The sequence below is a fragment of the Protopterus annectens genome, chromosome 1.part1, assembly GCF_019279795.1.
Source record: "Protopterus annectens isolate FY-2018-M chromosome 1.part1, PAN1.0, whole genome shotgun sequence".
Taxonomy (NCBI): Eukaryota; Metazoa; Chordata; order Ceratodontiformes; family Protopteridae; genus Protopterus; species Protopterus annectens.
In genome coordinates this window covers 1,523,677,824-1,523,690,629 of record NC_056726.1, presented here as the reverse complement: position 1 = coordinate 1,523,690,629, position 12,806 = coordinate 1,523,677,824, and the positions used below count along the sequence as shown (strand labels likewise).

Genomic DNA, 12,806 nt, shown 5'->3' with positions numbered 1-12,806 from the left:
AAATATCATGTTTCATTTTTCTAATTTTGTAAGCAAATGTTACTTGTAGGCTAACAGATGTACATGGCATTCACACAAGTAGATTACTGTTACATCTGGTAGTTCTTTTGAATCAGTAATGTGGGCTGGGCAGTGCACAGAGGAGGATGTATTTTAATATGACATTCAGTGTCAAATGTGGCAGGCAGTACAACAAGATGAAACAGAAATGCAACCTGAAAATACTTACTTGTTTTCCATGGGGTCCTTGTGGGCCAGTTTCTCCCTAAATATAAAAAGAAGTTAATCTTTAGTTTCCAAGAATTAAAAATATCTGGACCTCAGTATAGCTTGCTTTAAATTATTAGGGAGCAGTTGGCTGCAAATATAAAAAATGACTTTCTAATCAGTGAAGAAAACCAGTTGATTATGATGCAGTGTGTTAGTGTGTCTATGTCTGTGTATTGCATTGACAGGTGTGGGAGTTAAAACAATAAACCTTTTACATGTTCATGACTGATGAAACTACAAAGTTGGTTACATAAATACTTATCAAAACAATATGATATTCAACAATATCTGTTTGTGACACTTTCCGAACTCTAGCTGCTGACTGTAAGTCATCAAGGAGGTTTGCTAGCAGGACGATGGAGAAATATTCACTACTGGCATGCTCAAGATCTGAACTATAAACAGACAGGTCAGCTCTCAGTTCCTTATTCTGTCCAGTCATATCACTCATTCCTTATTTTCTCTTTTCAGAGGTATATCTGTAAATGGATAGGTAGTCGCTTAGAGCCCATAGCTGTAAATGGAGAGGAAGTCCCTCAGAGCCCCTCAGAGCCCATATCTGTAAATGGAGAGGTGCTCCCTTACAGCCCATATCTGTAAATGGAGAAGTGCTCCCTCAGATCCCATACCTGTATATATATATATAGAGAGAGAGAAGTGGTCCCTTAGAGCCCATATCTGTAAATGGAGAGGAGGTCCCTCAGAGCCCCTCAGAGCCCATATCTGTAAATGGAGAGGTGCTCCCTCAGAGCCAACATGTGTAAATGGACAGGTGGTCCCTCAGATCCATTATCTGTAAATGGAGAGGTAGTCGCTTAGAGCCAATAGCTGTAAATGGAGAAGTGCTCCCTCAGATCCCATACCTGTACATATAGAGAAATGGTCCCTTAGAGCCCATATCTGTAAATGGAGAGAAAGTCCCTCAGAGCCCCTCAGAGCCCATATCTGTAAATGGAGAGGTGCTCCCTCAGAGCCAATATGTGTAAATGGACAGGTGGTCCCTCAGATCCATTATCTGTAAATGGAGAGGTGGTTCCTTATGTGCAAATGTAGAGGTGCTCCCTCAGAGCTTATATCTAAAAAGAGATGATTCTCTACAACCCATTCCTAAAAACATTGGGATGATCCCCATATCCTTAGTCTGCCCTCAAACAGTGGGGGAGGTCCCTTATTCTGTTCTACCTGCAAATTACCCATAAAGGTATGGATCATACCTCAGAGGTATAATTGGTTAGGAAAAATTTAGGAAGGGTGGAAGGTAGGACAGTCTACTACTGGTTAAGATGGCCATGAAGATATTCTGTCATGGTGGGGGCTTCACTGAGGCAGTACCTCAGTAAAGTGCAAGCAGCAGGCTCACAAGCTAAGATGGCAGTGGGGGGATGCTGCAGGATTCAGCAGTTTATAAAACAAGAATGGAGACCTTTACATGAAAATCCTTGGTAAAACCTGTTGTAGTTCCAAAAGTGACATCTTATGTATAAGACAGTTGTAAAGGTGACATCTATCGTGCAATGCATGTATCTCTGAAGGTGATAGCAAAGGTATTCTGAACATGAAGTCATTTGTTAGGTATGTGAATCCCAGGCTAAGCAGTGACAACAGGTTGCTCTGTCCTGTTACAGCCCTTATAACCAGAAAGGAGTGCTTACTTTATGGGTAAAAAGATTCAACTGACCATCCATTTACCAAGTTAACCAACTAACTAACTAACTAACTAACTAACTAACTAACTAACTAACTAAGCACTTCACTTCTGAATGGTCCAATGAGCCTGTTTGGTGTAATAAGCTAACCTAGATGAGTGACTGCTTCAGTGGACTAATGCTATCCCAGTGTCTGAACATGATCCAACGAGCCTGTTTGGTGTAATAAACTAACCCAGATGAGCAACTGCTTCAGTGTACTAATGCTATCCCAGTGTAGGAAAAGATGAAGATGGAATATAATCACTGCTGTATTAACAAACCAAATGTGAGCTTTGTCACTGCTAAACTTAGATCTAAAATCAGACTACCATGGAACAAATCCTCGCTGATTGTGCAAAACTAGAAAATATGTTTATTCCCTTCCCCAACTTAAACTAACTCAACAAACCCCTAATATAAAAAATATCCGCGAAAAAAAAAATGTTTTGATATGGTACATAATGGTATGCAGTTAGCCTACCCAGTAGTACATTTCAGGCACACACTTTCAAAAAGAAATAGACCAGATGCTTTGTTACATGCCAAGCAGATGTCATACCAGGTAGAATAGCAGGTGTGTTTGCCCACAATTTGGTTTATTCAGCCTGCAGTCTGCATTTTCATACTGTGTAACTGAGCAAGTTATTTAACAAACTAGTGTTTCTATACTACCTCTGAGAGTATCACTTGTGTTTAGGGATCTGCCTGATAAATGAATACAGAAAAAGATACATTTCTGATGTGGGTGTCTATTCTATGGTCATTTTTGATATGAGAGCTGTCTTTCCTGTTTGTGCTACATACAGTATGCATTTTGGTGCTCTGTTTGGTTACATTTTTGCCTACCATCAACAGTTTCCCTCTGCAAAGCAACAGAAGGTTTTGATTCTGCTGTGCAATCACACATACTACTTGTGCTGAAAGGACAAGAATAAAGTTCTTTTCAGTATTTCATCTCTCTAATCCTCAGGTGTAGCAAACTTACCTCTGGTCCAGGCAGGCCTCTTCCTGGAGGTCCTGGTTCTCCCTGGAAAAAAAATATTAAAAAAAGCCTCAGTATAATAACTTACACAGTTTCCACTACATTCAAGTGCATATGTAACTAACCATTAAGTGACATAGTAATTACAATATTTATTCCGGCCTGGCTTGCAGTGGTTACTAATTTTTGAAAAAAAAATGGAATTAATGTCTATCAAATGGCATCTGTGTGTATCCTTATTCTGAAGCAGACAGAGAATGCAGTAGCATTTTTATGTCAGAGTTTCAGAACTCTACTACTACCGATAGTTACATTTCTGATTTACTAAAGAAATAATAGGGCTGCAAATGCTATAAAATAAATTCAAGCAGCTAGACGTGATCTGAGGGATATAAAATGAAATGTGCATCAACTTTAATACCACACAGGGACACTGTTTTTATACTATTACAATATCTCTGCATGGTAATACAGTCAATACTACAGTATAGTGCATTGATATGCACTGCCCATGCAATATTAAAAGTAATAAAACAATAATTGTATGGGATCTCTTCCCATCTTACTGTGCCCTTAAGTGTCTCTTATCTCTACTCTCCCTTCGAAGCATCTTAAATCTCCCACTGCTAAGCCTCTCACCTCCCTGCTACTCTTATCGTCTGATACTCACCTGTTACCTCTCTATCTCACTGATTGTCTCTCTTGACACAGGACTCCTTGTCTCATCCCACTCCGTTTGCCCTGCGGGCTCACTCCGCTCCCCTACCCTGCCCCCTATTCCCACCCACCCCAACTACTCGTACACTTATTCCACCAAGACCACACCCCCTCTATCACTGCACCAATACCAGTGCTCACATCATTATCACACCACACCTTACACATCACTATATAATTAGTCACACCCACCTCTAATTAACTCCCTCATTCACACCCATCTCCACAGACATCACCACACCAAATCACCTCCCACACCACTCACTCTATCCCTTTACATTAACTCCACAATGCCAACATCCCACTTCCAACTCTATATTCAACTACTTCTCTTCCTCACACTACTTCCTTCTCTTTTTACTACCTATCTTTTAACCTCTTATGAACAACCACTCTATGCCTCCACCCTCTTTCCCTCTAAACATACTTCTACACTACCTCTAGCCATTACTGCAATCTCTCTTAACATTACATCCACACCCAACTATACGCTTCCCAAATATCACAGACTAGCACCAATTAAATATAACAATCCCAATAATAAAAACCTACCGTACTACTATTATAAGTTACTTTACCACAAACATATCACATACCTTCATTCCCTACTAGATGGTGACATACATCCTAACCCTGGTCCTAACCATACCTACACCACTGGTAAATGTACTTTAATTGCCAGTACCCCCATAACTGCAAACTCCCTCCTTACAGCACATCTTAATATACGCAGCGTTAATAATAAAATCCCACACCTCCATGCCCTCCTAGATGTCCACCGCTTTGATATCCTTTGCCCATCTGAAACTTGGCTAAAACCCGCAGTCAATGATAATGAAGTTACCCCTCCTGGTTATAATATCATCAGAAGAGACCGTACTGCCAAAAAGGGAGGAAGGGTCGCAATCCTCTATAAAACCAAAAGTACAGTTTTGTACCTACCATAAATGTAGATGTTCGAGTGCTAATACAGCTGCAGTAATTACATATGGGTTCTCTGCCGTCAGGCGGGTCCTCGGTCGGCCGAATTCCAAAGTCTAGGTCCGGCGTCAGTTGTTGTCACTTTCTTTCCTGATGTCAGTGCAGCAGGGGTATATAAGACACAGCCGACGCCATTTTTTTCAGTCTTTCTTGCCCCAGATGTCAGGTGCCCCCAGAAGGAAGGCAATACATAAATTATATATAATCGTGCAATGCAATATAATCAAAAATCAGTAGTTGCAAGCAAATACACCATAGAAGGATAACCCAATCAGGTTGTATGAGGAGATGTTAGCCACCAGGCCTTTACCAAGAGGAGAAGGAGGGAGGGAAACCTGTACTGCAGCTGTATTAGCACTCGAACATCTACATTTATGGTAGGTACAAAACTGTACTATGTTCATCGTGCATACAGCTGCAGTAATCACAGATGGGTAGAATCCCAAAGCTACACACAGGGTGGTAGGCACTAGGTGGAACTGGGAGGAGCCAGAATGCCCTGCAACACAGCAGTGGCAAAGCCTGCTCTAGTTTTGGAGTATAAAGGCAGGTGGTAGTGTTTTGTGAAGGTATGCACAGAACTCCAAGTGGCTGCCTCCAAAATATCTTTGGTAGGGACTCCTCTGAGGAAGGCTGTAGAGGTAGCTGTGGCCCTTGTGGAGTGGGATCTGATGCCTGTAGGAACAGGTTTGCCATGAAAGGAGTAACAAAACTGTATGCAGTGGCCTATCCATTTTGAAATTGTCTGTTTGGAAATTGGCTTCCCTTGAGCTCCTACAGCATAGGACACAAAGAGTTGTTCTGATTTCCTGAAAGGCTTTGTTCGGTCCAAATAGTAACGTAGCTGTCTATGGATGTCTAAGGAATGTAACAGCCTTTCCCCTTTGTTTTGCGGATTGGGGTAAAAGGTAGGTAAGTGTATGGCCTGATTTAAAGCTACCCTGGATACTACCTTAGGCATAAATGACGGATTGGTTCATAGGGAAACCCTGTCCTGATGGAAGATGAGAAAGGGCTGCACAGCCATGAGGGCTTGTAGTTCCAAAACCCTACGAGCTGAGGTAATGGCCAGAAGGAAAGCTGTTTTCCAGGACAAATATTGCAAATCTGTTGAGGCAGCTGGTTCAAAGGGAGGCAATGTTAATTTTTCTAGAATGTAATTAAGATCCCAGGCTGGTATTGGTTGTTTCCTTGGAGGTCTTATATTCTTAGCCCCTCTGAGGAACTGTCTTAAGAGTGGATGAGAGAATAAGGGTGGATCAGTGTTGTATTCTGCAGAAATGGTTGAGGCATGAATTTTGATAGAGGAAAATGAAAGTCCACTGTTCAACTGCTCAGCTAGATACTGTAATATCTGAGGCAAATTCAGTTTTCTAGGATCCTGTCCTTTTTTCCCATTCCAAGCGCAAAACCGTTTCCATTTTGCGGAGTAAGCCTTTCTAGTAGATGGCCTTCTGGCCTCCAAAATGACATCCTGCACCTCTTTGGAGAGTAGGGTCTGTTGTGGTGCTAAGGAATTTTCCATGCAGCCAGATTGAGCATTTTCAGCTGACTGTGAAGAGTTTTGTAGCTGTGCTGAGTCAGTAAAAGAGGCATTAGAGGTAGGGTCCAGGGAGGAGTATGTGTTAGGCTCCTCAGGAGTGGGTACCAGTGTTGTCTTGGCCAGTCTGGAGCAATCAGTATCATCTTCGGTCTGTCTGCTCTTGCTTTCACGAGCACCTTGGGTAGAAGAGGCAAAGGTGGGAAGGCGTAAACTGTCCATGCTGCCCAACTGAAAGAAAGGGCGTCCACTCTCCAGGCCTTTGGATGGAAGGTCTTTGAGCAGAACTTTGTCAATTGATGATTCCTGTGGGAGGCAAAGAGATCTATGCCTGGCCTTCCCCACACTTGGATTATCTTTGTAAACACTTGAGGATACAACTTCCATTCGTGTGGGTCTGTCATATTTCTGCTTAGATTGTCTGCCAGCGTGTTTTCCAATCCTGGTAGGTACTGTGCTTGAAGTTCGATTTGCCATTCCAGAGCCAATTTCCATAGTGACATGGCTAGCCTGCACAGGGGGTATGAATGTGTTCCTTCTTGTTTGTTTATGTACCACATTACTGTGGTGTTGTCTGTTCTTATCAATAATTGCCATAGATGCAGGAGGTCCTTGAAAGCTGTAATTGCATTTATCACTGCTAGCATTTCCTTTTGATTGATGTGAAGGTGCTTTTCTTTTTGGGACCATTTGCCCTGAATGCACCTGTCTGTCATGTGTGCCCCCCAGGCGTAGTCTGAGGCGTCTGTTGTGATGACTTGATTTGCTTGAGGCTTGCAGAATGGTATACCTGTGTTTGTTTGGCATGCTTGGGCCCACCATAGAAATTCCTTTTGCAAACATGGGATTATTGGTATTATTGTTTCCAAACTGTGGCTGTGTTGAGACCATAGGTTTTTAGGTACCATTGAAGTTTCCTCATATGCAACTTTGCACATGGGATTAGAAGAATGCAAGATGCCATGAAGCCCAGAGCCTGCAGGATTTTCCTTGCAGTTATCCTGGTACATTTTGCTAGTATTTTGAAGTACTGAGTTAGTTGCCCCTGTTTCTCTGGCGTAAGATAGGCCATCTGGGTGTTTGTGTCCAAGTTGGCACCCAGGAAAGATATTTTCTGAGATGGTGTTAGCCTGGATTTCTCTTTGTTGACTGTGTATCCCAGAGAATTCAATAACCGTGTTACATAAGCCAGATGTTCCAGAAGTATGTGTTTGCTGTCCGCTTGGATCAGGCAATCATCCAAATAAGGGTATATTTGTATCCCTTGAAGTGTGCAGTAGGCAATTACTGATGCCAGGCATTTCGTGAATACTCTGGGTGCAGTAGATAAGCCAAAGGGCAATGCAGAGAATTGATAGTGGATTGAACCTGCAAGAAATCTGAGGTATCTTCTGCAGCTTTGTCTGATTGGGACATGCAGGTATGCCTCCTTGAGGTCCAATGTTATCAGCCAAGACTCCTTGCCCAGCATGGGAAGAAGCTGCTGTAAGGTGAGCATCTTGAATTTTGGTATGAGTAAAGATGTGTTTAGGATGGATAAGTCCAAAATGGGTCTCCAGTCGGTTCCTTTCCTTGGTACCAGGAATAGTCTGGAATAAAAACCTTGACCTTGTTCGTGAGTAGGTACCTCTTGAATAGCTTTCATGTCCATGAGCTTTGAAATTTGTATTTGAGCCTCTGCCCTTTGATTGTGTGGCAGGTTCGGCATGCCTCTCATTTTTGGAAGAGTGTGAAAATGAAATCTGTAGCCTCTGTTTATAATGTCCAGGATCCATTTGTCTGTTGTGATAATATGCCAATTTCTTGTAAACAATGCCAGCTTTCCTCCCAAGGGTGCTGCCAGCTGAGACTTGCTTGGCATGAAAAGGGGAAAGTCATTGGGTTTGTTTCCTGTATTGTTGTGCACTGTCTTCGCCACCTCTTGGTGCTGGAGTTTGCCATTGTCTGCCTCTATATGATCCTTGAGGTTGTCCTCTGCCCCTTGTGCGCCTGTATCGACCTCTTTGGGGCTTGCCCGTGGCTGGAAAGGACCAGTTTTTTGAAGGCCAATTTCTGCTAAAACGTGGTGGTTGAACCTATAGAAAAGCTTTGACAGTTTGCATAGATTTAGCTTTTTCTTCCATTTTCCGTAGTATCCCCTCAGCATTAGTACCAAATAATACATCCTTTTGTAAAGGAGCATCTAGTAGTTTAGATTTAACATGATCAGGCAAGGTTTGTTCCCTAAGCCAGGCATGTCTACGAATGACTGATCCTGTAACAGCAGCTCTACTTGAGGTTTCTAGAGCATCATAGCCACATTGTAAGGTGTGTTTACCCACTTGTTCTGCACTATGCATCATATCCTGCAACTCCTTCAAATCTGGTTGTTCAGGTTGTGACATTTCATTCCTTAATTGTGATAACAGAAACTGCTGATATTTAAGCATATGGAACTGACAATTTAAGGCCCTCATGACTAGGGTGGCCGAGGTATATACCTTTTTTCCCCACCTTTCTAAGGATCTAGACTCTCTTTCGGAAGGTAGTGGATTCTTAGCAGTAGAGGCCTTCATTCCCTTGGGGCCTTGAGAAATGGTTTCAGGGTCAGCATTATGGCTTTTGTAAAGAAATTGGTGAGAGTTAGGAACTCTGTAGTACCTATCAGGCTTGACTGGGGCAGGAAGCAGGGAATCCGGATTAAGGCAAGCCTCCGAGTAAACATCATCAAGTATGTCCAAGACAGGAAGTATCGCCAGAGGTCTGTGCTGAGGTAGCCAAAGAAATTACCTTAGTCTTTTCTTGGAATCAGGAAAGTCTTGGTCTTCCCAATGGAAGTGTTCCCTCAAGGTATGCAAGGTTTCCCCACAGGAAAAATCCTCTGGGGGAGATACAAAAGGAATGGACTGCTCTGCATCAGAATCTTCAAAAGGGGAGTATGAGTGTTCCTCTTCATCAGAATGTTCTGAAATAATGGAGCCCTGGTCAGAAGAGGGAGAATCTTCCTCCACTCTGGGTCTCTTGTCCGGAGGGGGTTGGGAACCCCTGATAAGAGTAATTAAATCCTCAGCCATTTTTAGCATCTACTTTTTAGGCATGGGGCCTAGAGATGGGCCGTGTGCAACAGGCCTCTTGGGCTGCATGGCTGATTTGGACTTAGTAAAGGCCTTTATGGAAAAGGAAGTTGAAGGTCTAAAGACACCATGGGTGGAAGTGGACCTGTCCACATTAGGAGGCTCAACACTCACAGTGGCTTCGGTAGCTGTAGTCTGGGTATGGGCCGAGGCACCGGCGGTCTCGGTTACAGAAGACACCGCCAGAGAAGTGTCGTCGGTAGTCAGGGGCTGCGTAGGTGCCTCGCTGAGAACCGGACCACGTGTAGCCAGTTTTGGCGTGGTGTCGGTGGAGACCGCGGACCTCGCGAGTCGGTCTTTGTCTTTGCATTTTTTGGACAAAACGGTAGTCGGAGTCTCTGACAACATTTTATAATCAAAAGCTTTACCAAAAAAGTGCTGGGCGAACTCCGCCCGATGCCTAATAGTGAGTTTATTGAAAGTAGCGCAAAAGCGACAGCCCGAGACGCCGTGGTCTGGGCCTAAACAAGGTATACAGAGGGAATGGAAATCCTTATGCGGTATTTGCTTCCCACAAGAAATACAATTGTTAACTTTGTCTGACATCAGTCTGAGGCAAGAAAAGTTTCCCCAATGGGGTACTTAGCTTTAAAGAAGACTTCAGTTTCCAAATTTTCGTAATTTCAGGAGCTGGCCGACCGGCACTTGCGAACTGCTACTGCTTCGGGCACCGCGCGGCAAAAAAGACTGAAGAAAATGGCGTCCGCTGTGTCTTATATACCCCTGTCGCACTGACGTCAGGAAAGAAAGCAACAACAACCGACGCCGGACCTAGACTTTGGAATTCGGCCGACCGAGGACCCGCCTGACGGCAGAGAACCCAGCTGTAATTACTGCAGCTGTATGCACGATGAACATCTACAAATCAGCACCATAGATCTTAACCCACCTTTAGACAATTCAGCTGAATTACTTATCATTAAACTCCAGGTCAACCCTAATAAAGCTATTAATGTCATCTGTTTATACCTACCACCAGGAAATAATATTAATACCCTCAAAAATATCCTAAATTGGTGTTCTATTAACCTCCCACATGAAACAATAATCTTAGGAGACTTTAATATTGACTGGGTGTCCTGTAACAGTAGTAACCCTTCCACCCATATTAACTTATATGGCTTTACTCAAACCATTAACTCCTCTACTAGAACTCACAAACCCACCAACAAAGAAACTACCTTGGACTGGATACTTACTAATAACCCTCTTCAAACCTACAATGTAGGGATCCTCCCAGATGATCTAAGTGACCACTCCCTAACCTACTTTATCAGATCTAAAACCAACCCCACTCATTCCAACATTGCCAGGACTGTTCGCTGCAAAAAACAATTTAACCATGATCTATTTCTGACAGAACTTAAACAATGTAACTGGTCTCCACTAAAACATCTTCCACTTGATGAAGCAGTAGCCTATTTTAATACCACTTTCTTATCCATCCTGAACCACCATGCCCCATTACGCTCTATTAGATGCAAAGCTAAACCAGCACCCTGGCTCTCAAATACTACCAGGCATAACATCCATCAGAGAAACAAAGCCTGGGCTAAATGGTGTGCTACTAAAAACGCATTAGATCATTTAATTTTTAAACAACTAAGAAATAATACTAAAACAGCCATAGTGCTAGATAAAAAGAACTATTACCTCCAAATACAGCAAACCCATCTTAATAAGCCTCAAATGTTTTGGAACAGCATTAACAAACTTCTGAACCCAGGTCAGTCTACCTCCCCTAACCCTCTAGGCTCTAACCCAGATAATCCCATTCAAACTGCCAACTCCTTTAATTCATTCTTTACCAACACCATCCAATCTCTTGCTAGCCATCTTTCACCAAACACATCAAATCTGCCTAACTCACCTTTAAATCCTCCTCCATCCTTTCAATTTCAACCAGTGCCTACTTCTACTATATGCTCTCTTCTACTAAAACTGAAACCTTCCACCCCTTCTGCTGACCAACTCCCAGCAGAATACCTTCAAATTGATGCCAGACCCATTGCCTACCCCATATCCATTCTTATTAATAGAACCATCAGTGAAGGATACATCCCATCCATCTGGAAAATTTCTTACATTATTCCTCTACACAAAGGTGGGAACTCTAGTGACTACTCTAACTTTCGTCCAATAGCCTTACTATCTCCTCTGGCCAAAATATGGAAAAATGTATCCAGAAGCAACTTCTAAACCACCTTCTCCAAAATAAACTATTGGCAAACTGTCAACACGTTTTTAGACCCTACCACAGTACCACCACGGCCCTGCTATCATTTACAGATTGTATTAACAATAAACGTAACAATGGCCTTCTTTCCTCTGCAGTTTTCGTTGATTTATCCAAAGCCTTTGACATGGTTCATCATCAGCTGCTCTTGCATATTATGAAATCACTTTTGCTAGACCCATTAGCCATCAACTGGTTTAAATCTTACCTCAATAACAGAAAACAAGCAGTACTTTGGCACAATAATCTTTCTAATCTCTTACTTATATCCCTGGGTGTCCCTCAGGGCTCCATAGTAGGCCCTCTCCTATTTTCCATCTATATTAATGATCTTCAGTCAGCAATTCCACATTCTACCTGCATTCAGTATGCTGATGACTCCACTATTATCTGCTCAGCTACTTCTCAAACCGACCTGCAGAACATCACCCAGAATGCATTTAATACTGTTGAACAATGGTTTACAAAACATTGCCTCCTTCTAAATCCAAAAAAAAACTAAATTTCTACTCTTCTCTCCAACCTATAAGTCCACCCCCATCCATTTTACACTTACATCTAACGATGGTACGGTTATCTCTCCAGACCTCACTACCAAACTCCTAGGAATAACTATAGACAACAACCTCAACTTTGACACACATATTAACAGTACAATAAAAACGATCAACAAGAAACTTGGATCCCTCTATAGAATCAAACCCTTTCTTACTCCAACAGCCAGGACTGCTATAGCCAGAACACATCTAATCTCTACATTACTCTATGCCTCACCCATTTATACAAACCTTTCTAAAGCCAACATTAACAAGCTGACTGTATCCTATAATAATACTGCCAGATTTGTTGCTGCCTCTTCTTTTCGAACTCATCACTGTCTAAATCTTAAACAACTTGACTGGTTAGAGTTTCTACACCATCTCCACTTCTCTCAGCTTACTATTGCCCACAAAACCCTACACCAATCCTCCAATACTCCTATTCTTGCAAGCCTCCTTACCCTCTACCAAAATCCGAAAAACCTACGCTCTTCTAACAAACTTCAGATTAGCACCTGCAGATCCAATGATTTGGCAGGAGACTCCCTCTTCTGCAATTCCATTGGTAAGCTTTGGAATGCTCTACCCTCTGAACTTACAACTCTCTGCTCTCATGCTCTTTTCAAAAAGAAGCTTAAGCTTCATCTCATGACTCACTGGTTATGTTCCTGTTCTATCCCTGACTAACTGCTGCTTCCTCCCACCTACAACCTCCTGCTTTAAATAACCTTCTCTTCTAA

General features: G+C 42.5%; 1 protein-coding gene across 5 annotated transcripts in view; it reads right to left on the bottom strand.

Moving 5' to 3' along the window:
• The window catches only part of COL16A1 (collagen type XVI alpha 1 chain), a 3,146,845-nt gene that overhangs the window by 960,682 nt on the left and 2,173,357 nt on the right, over positions 1-12,806 (bottom strand). For all 5 annotated transcript variants that reach the window (XM_044082765.1, XM_044082783.1, XM_044082773.1 and 2 more), the window contains exons 36-37: positions 2,944-2,985; positions 230-265 (exon numbers count right to left, since the gene is read on the bottom strand). In XM_044082765.1, the coding sequence (XP_043938700.1) occupies positions 230-265; positions 2,944-2,985 (78 nt within the window). The remainder of the gene's footprint in view (positions 1-229; positions 266-2,943; positions 2,986-12,806) is intronic.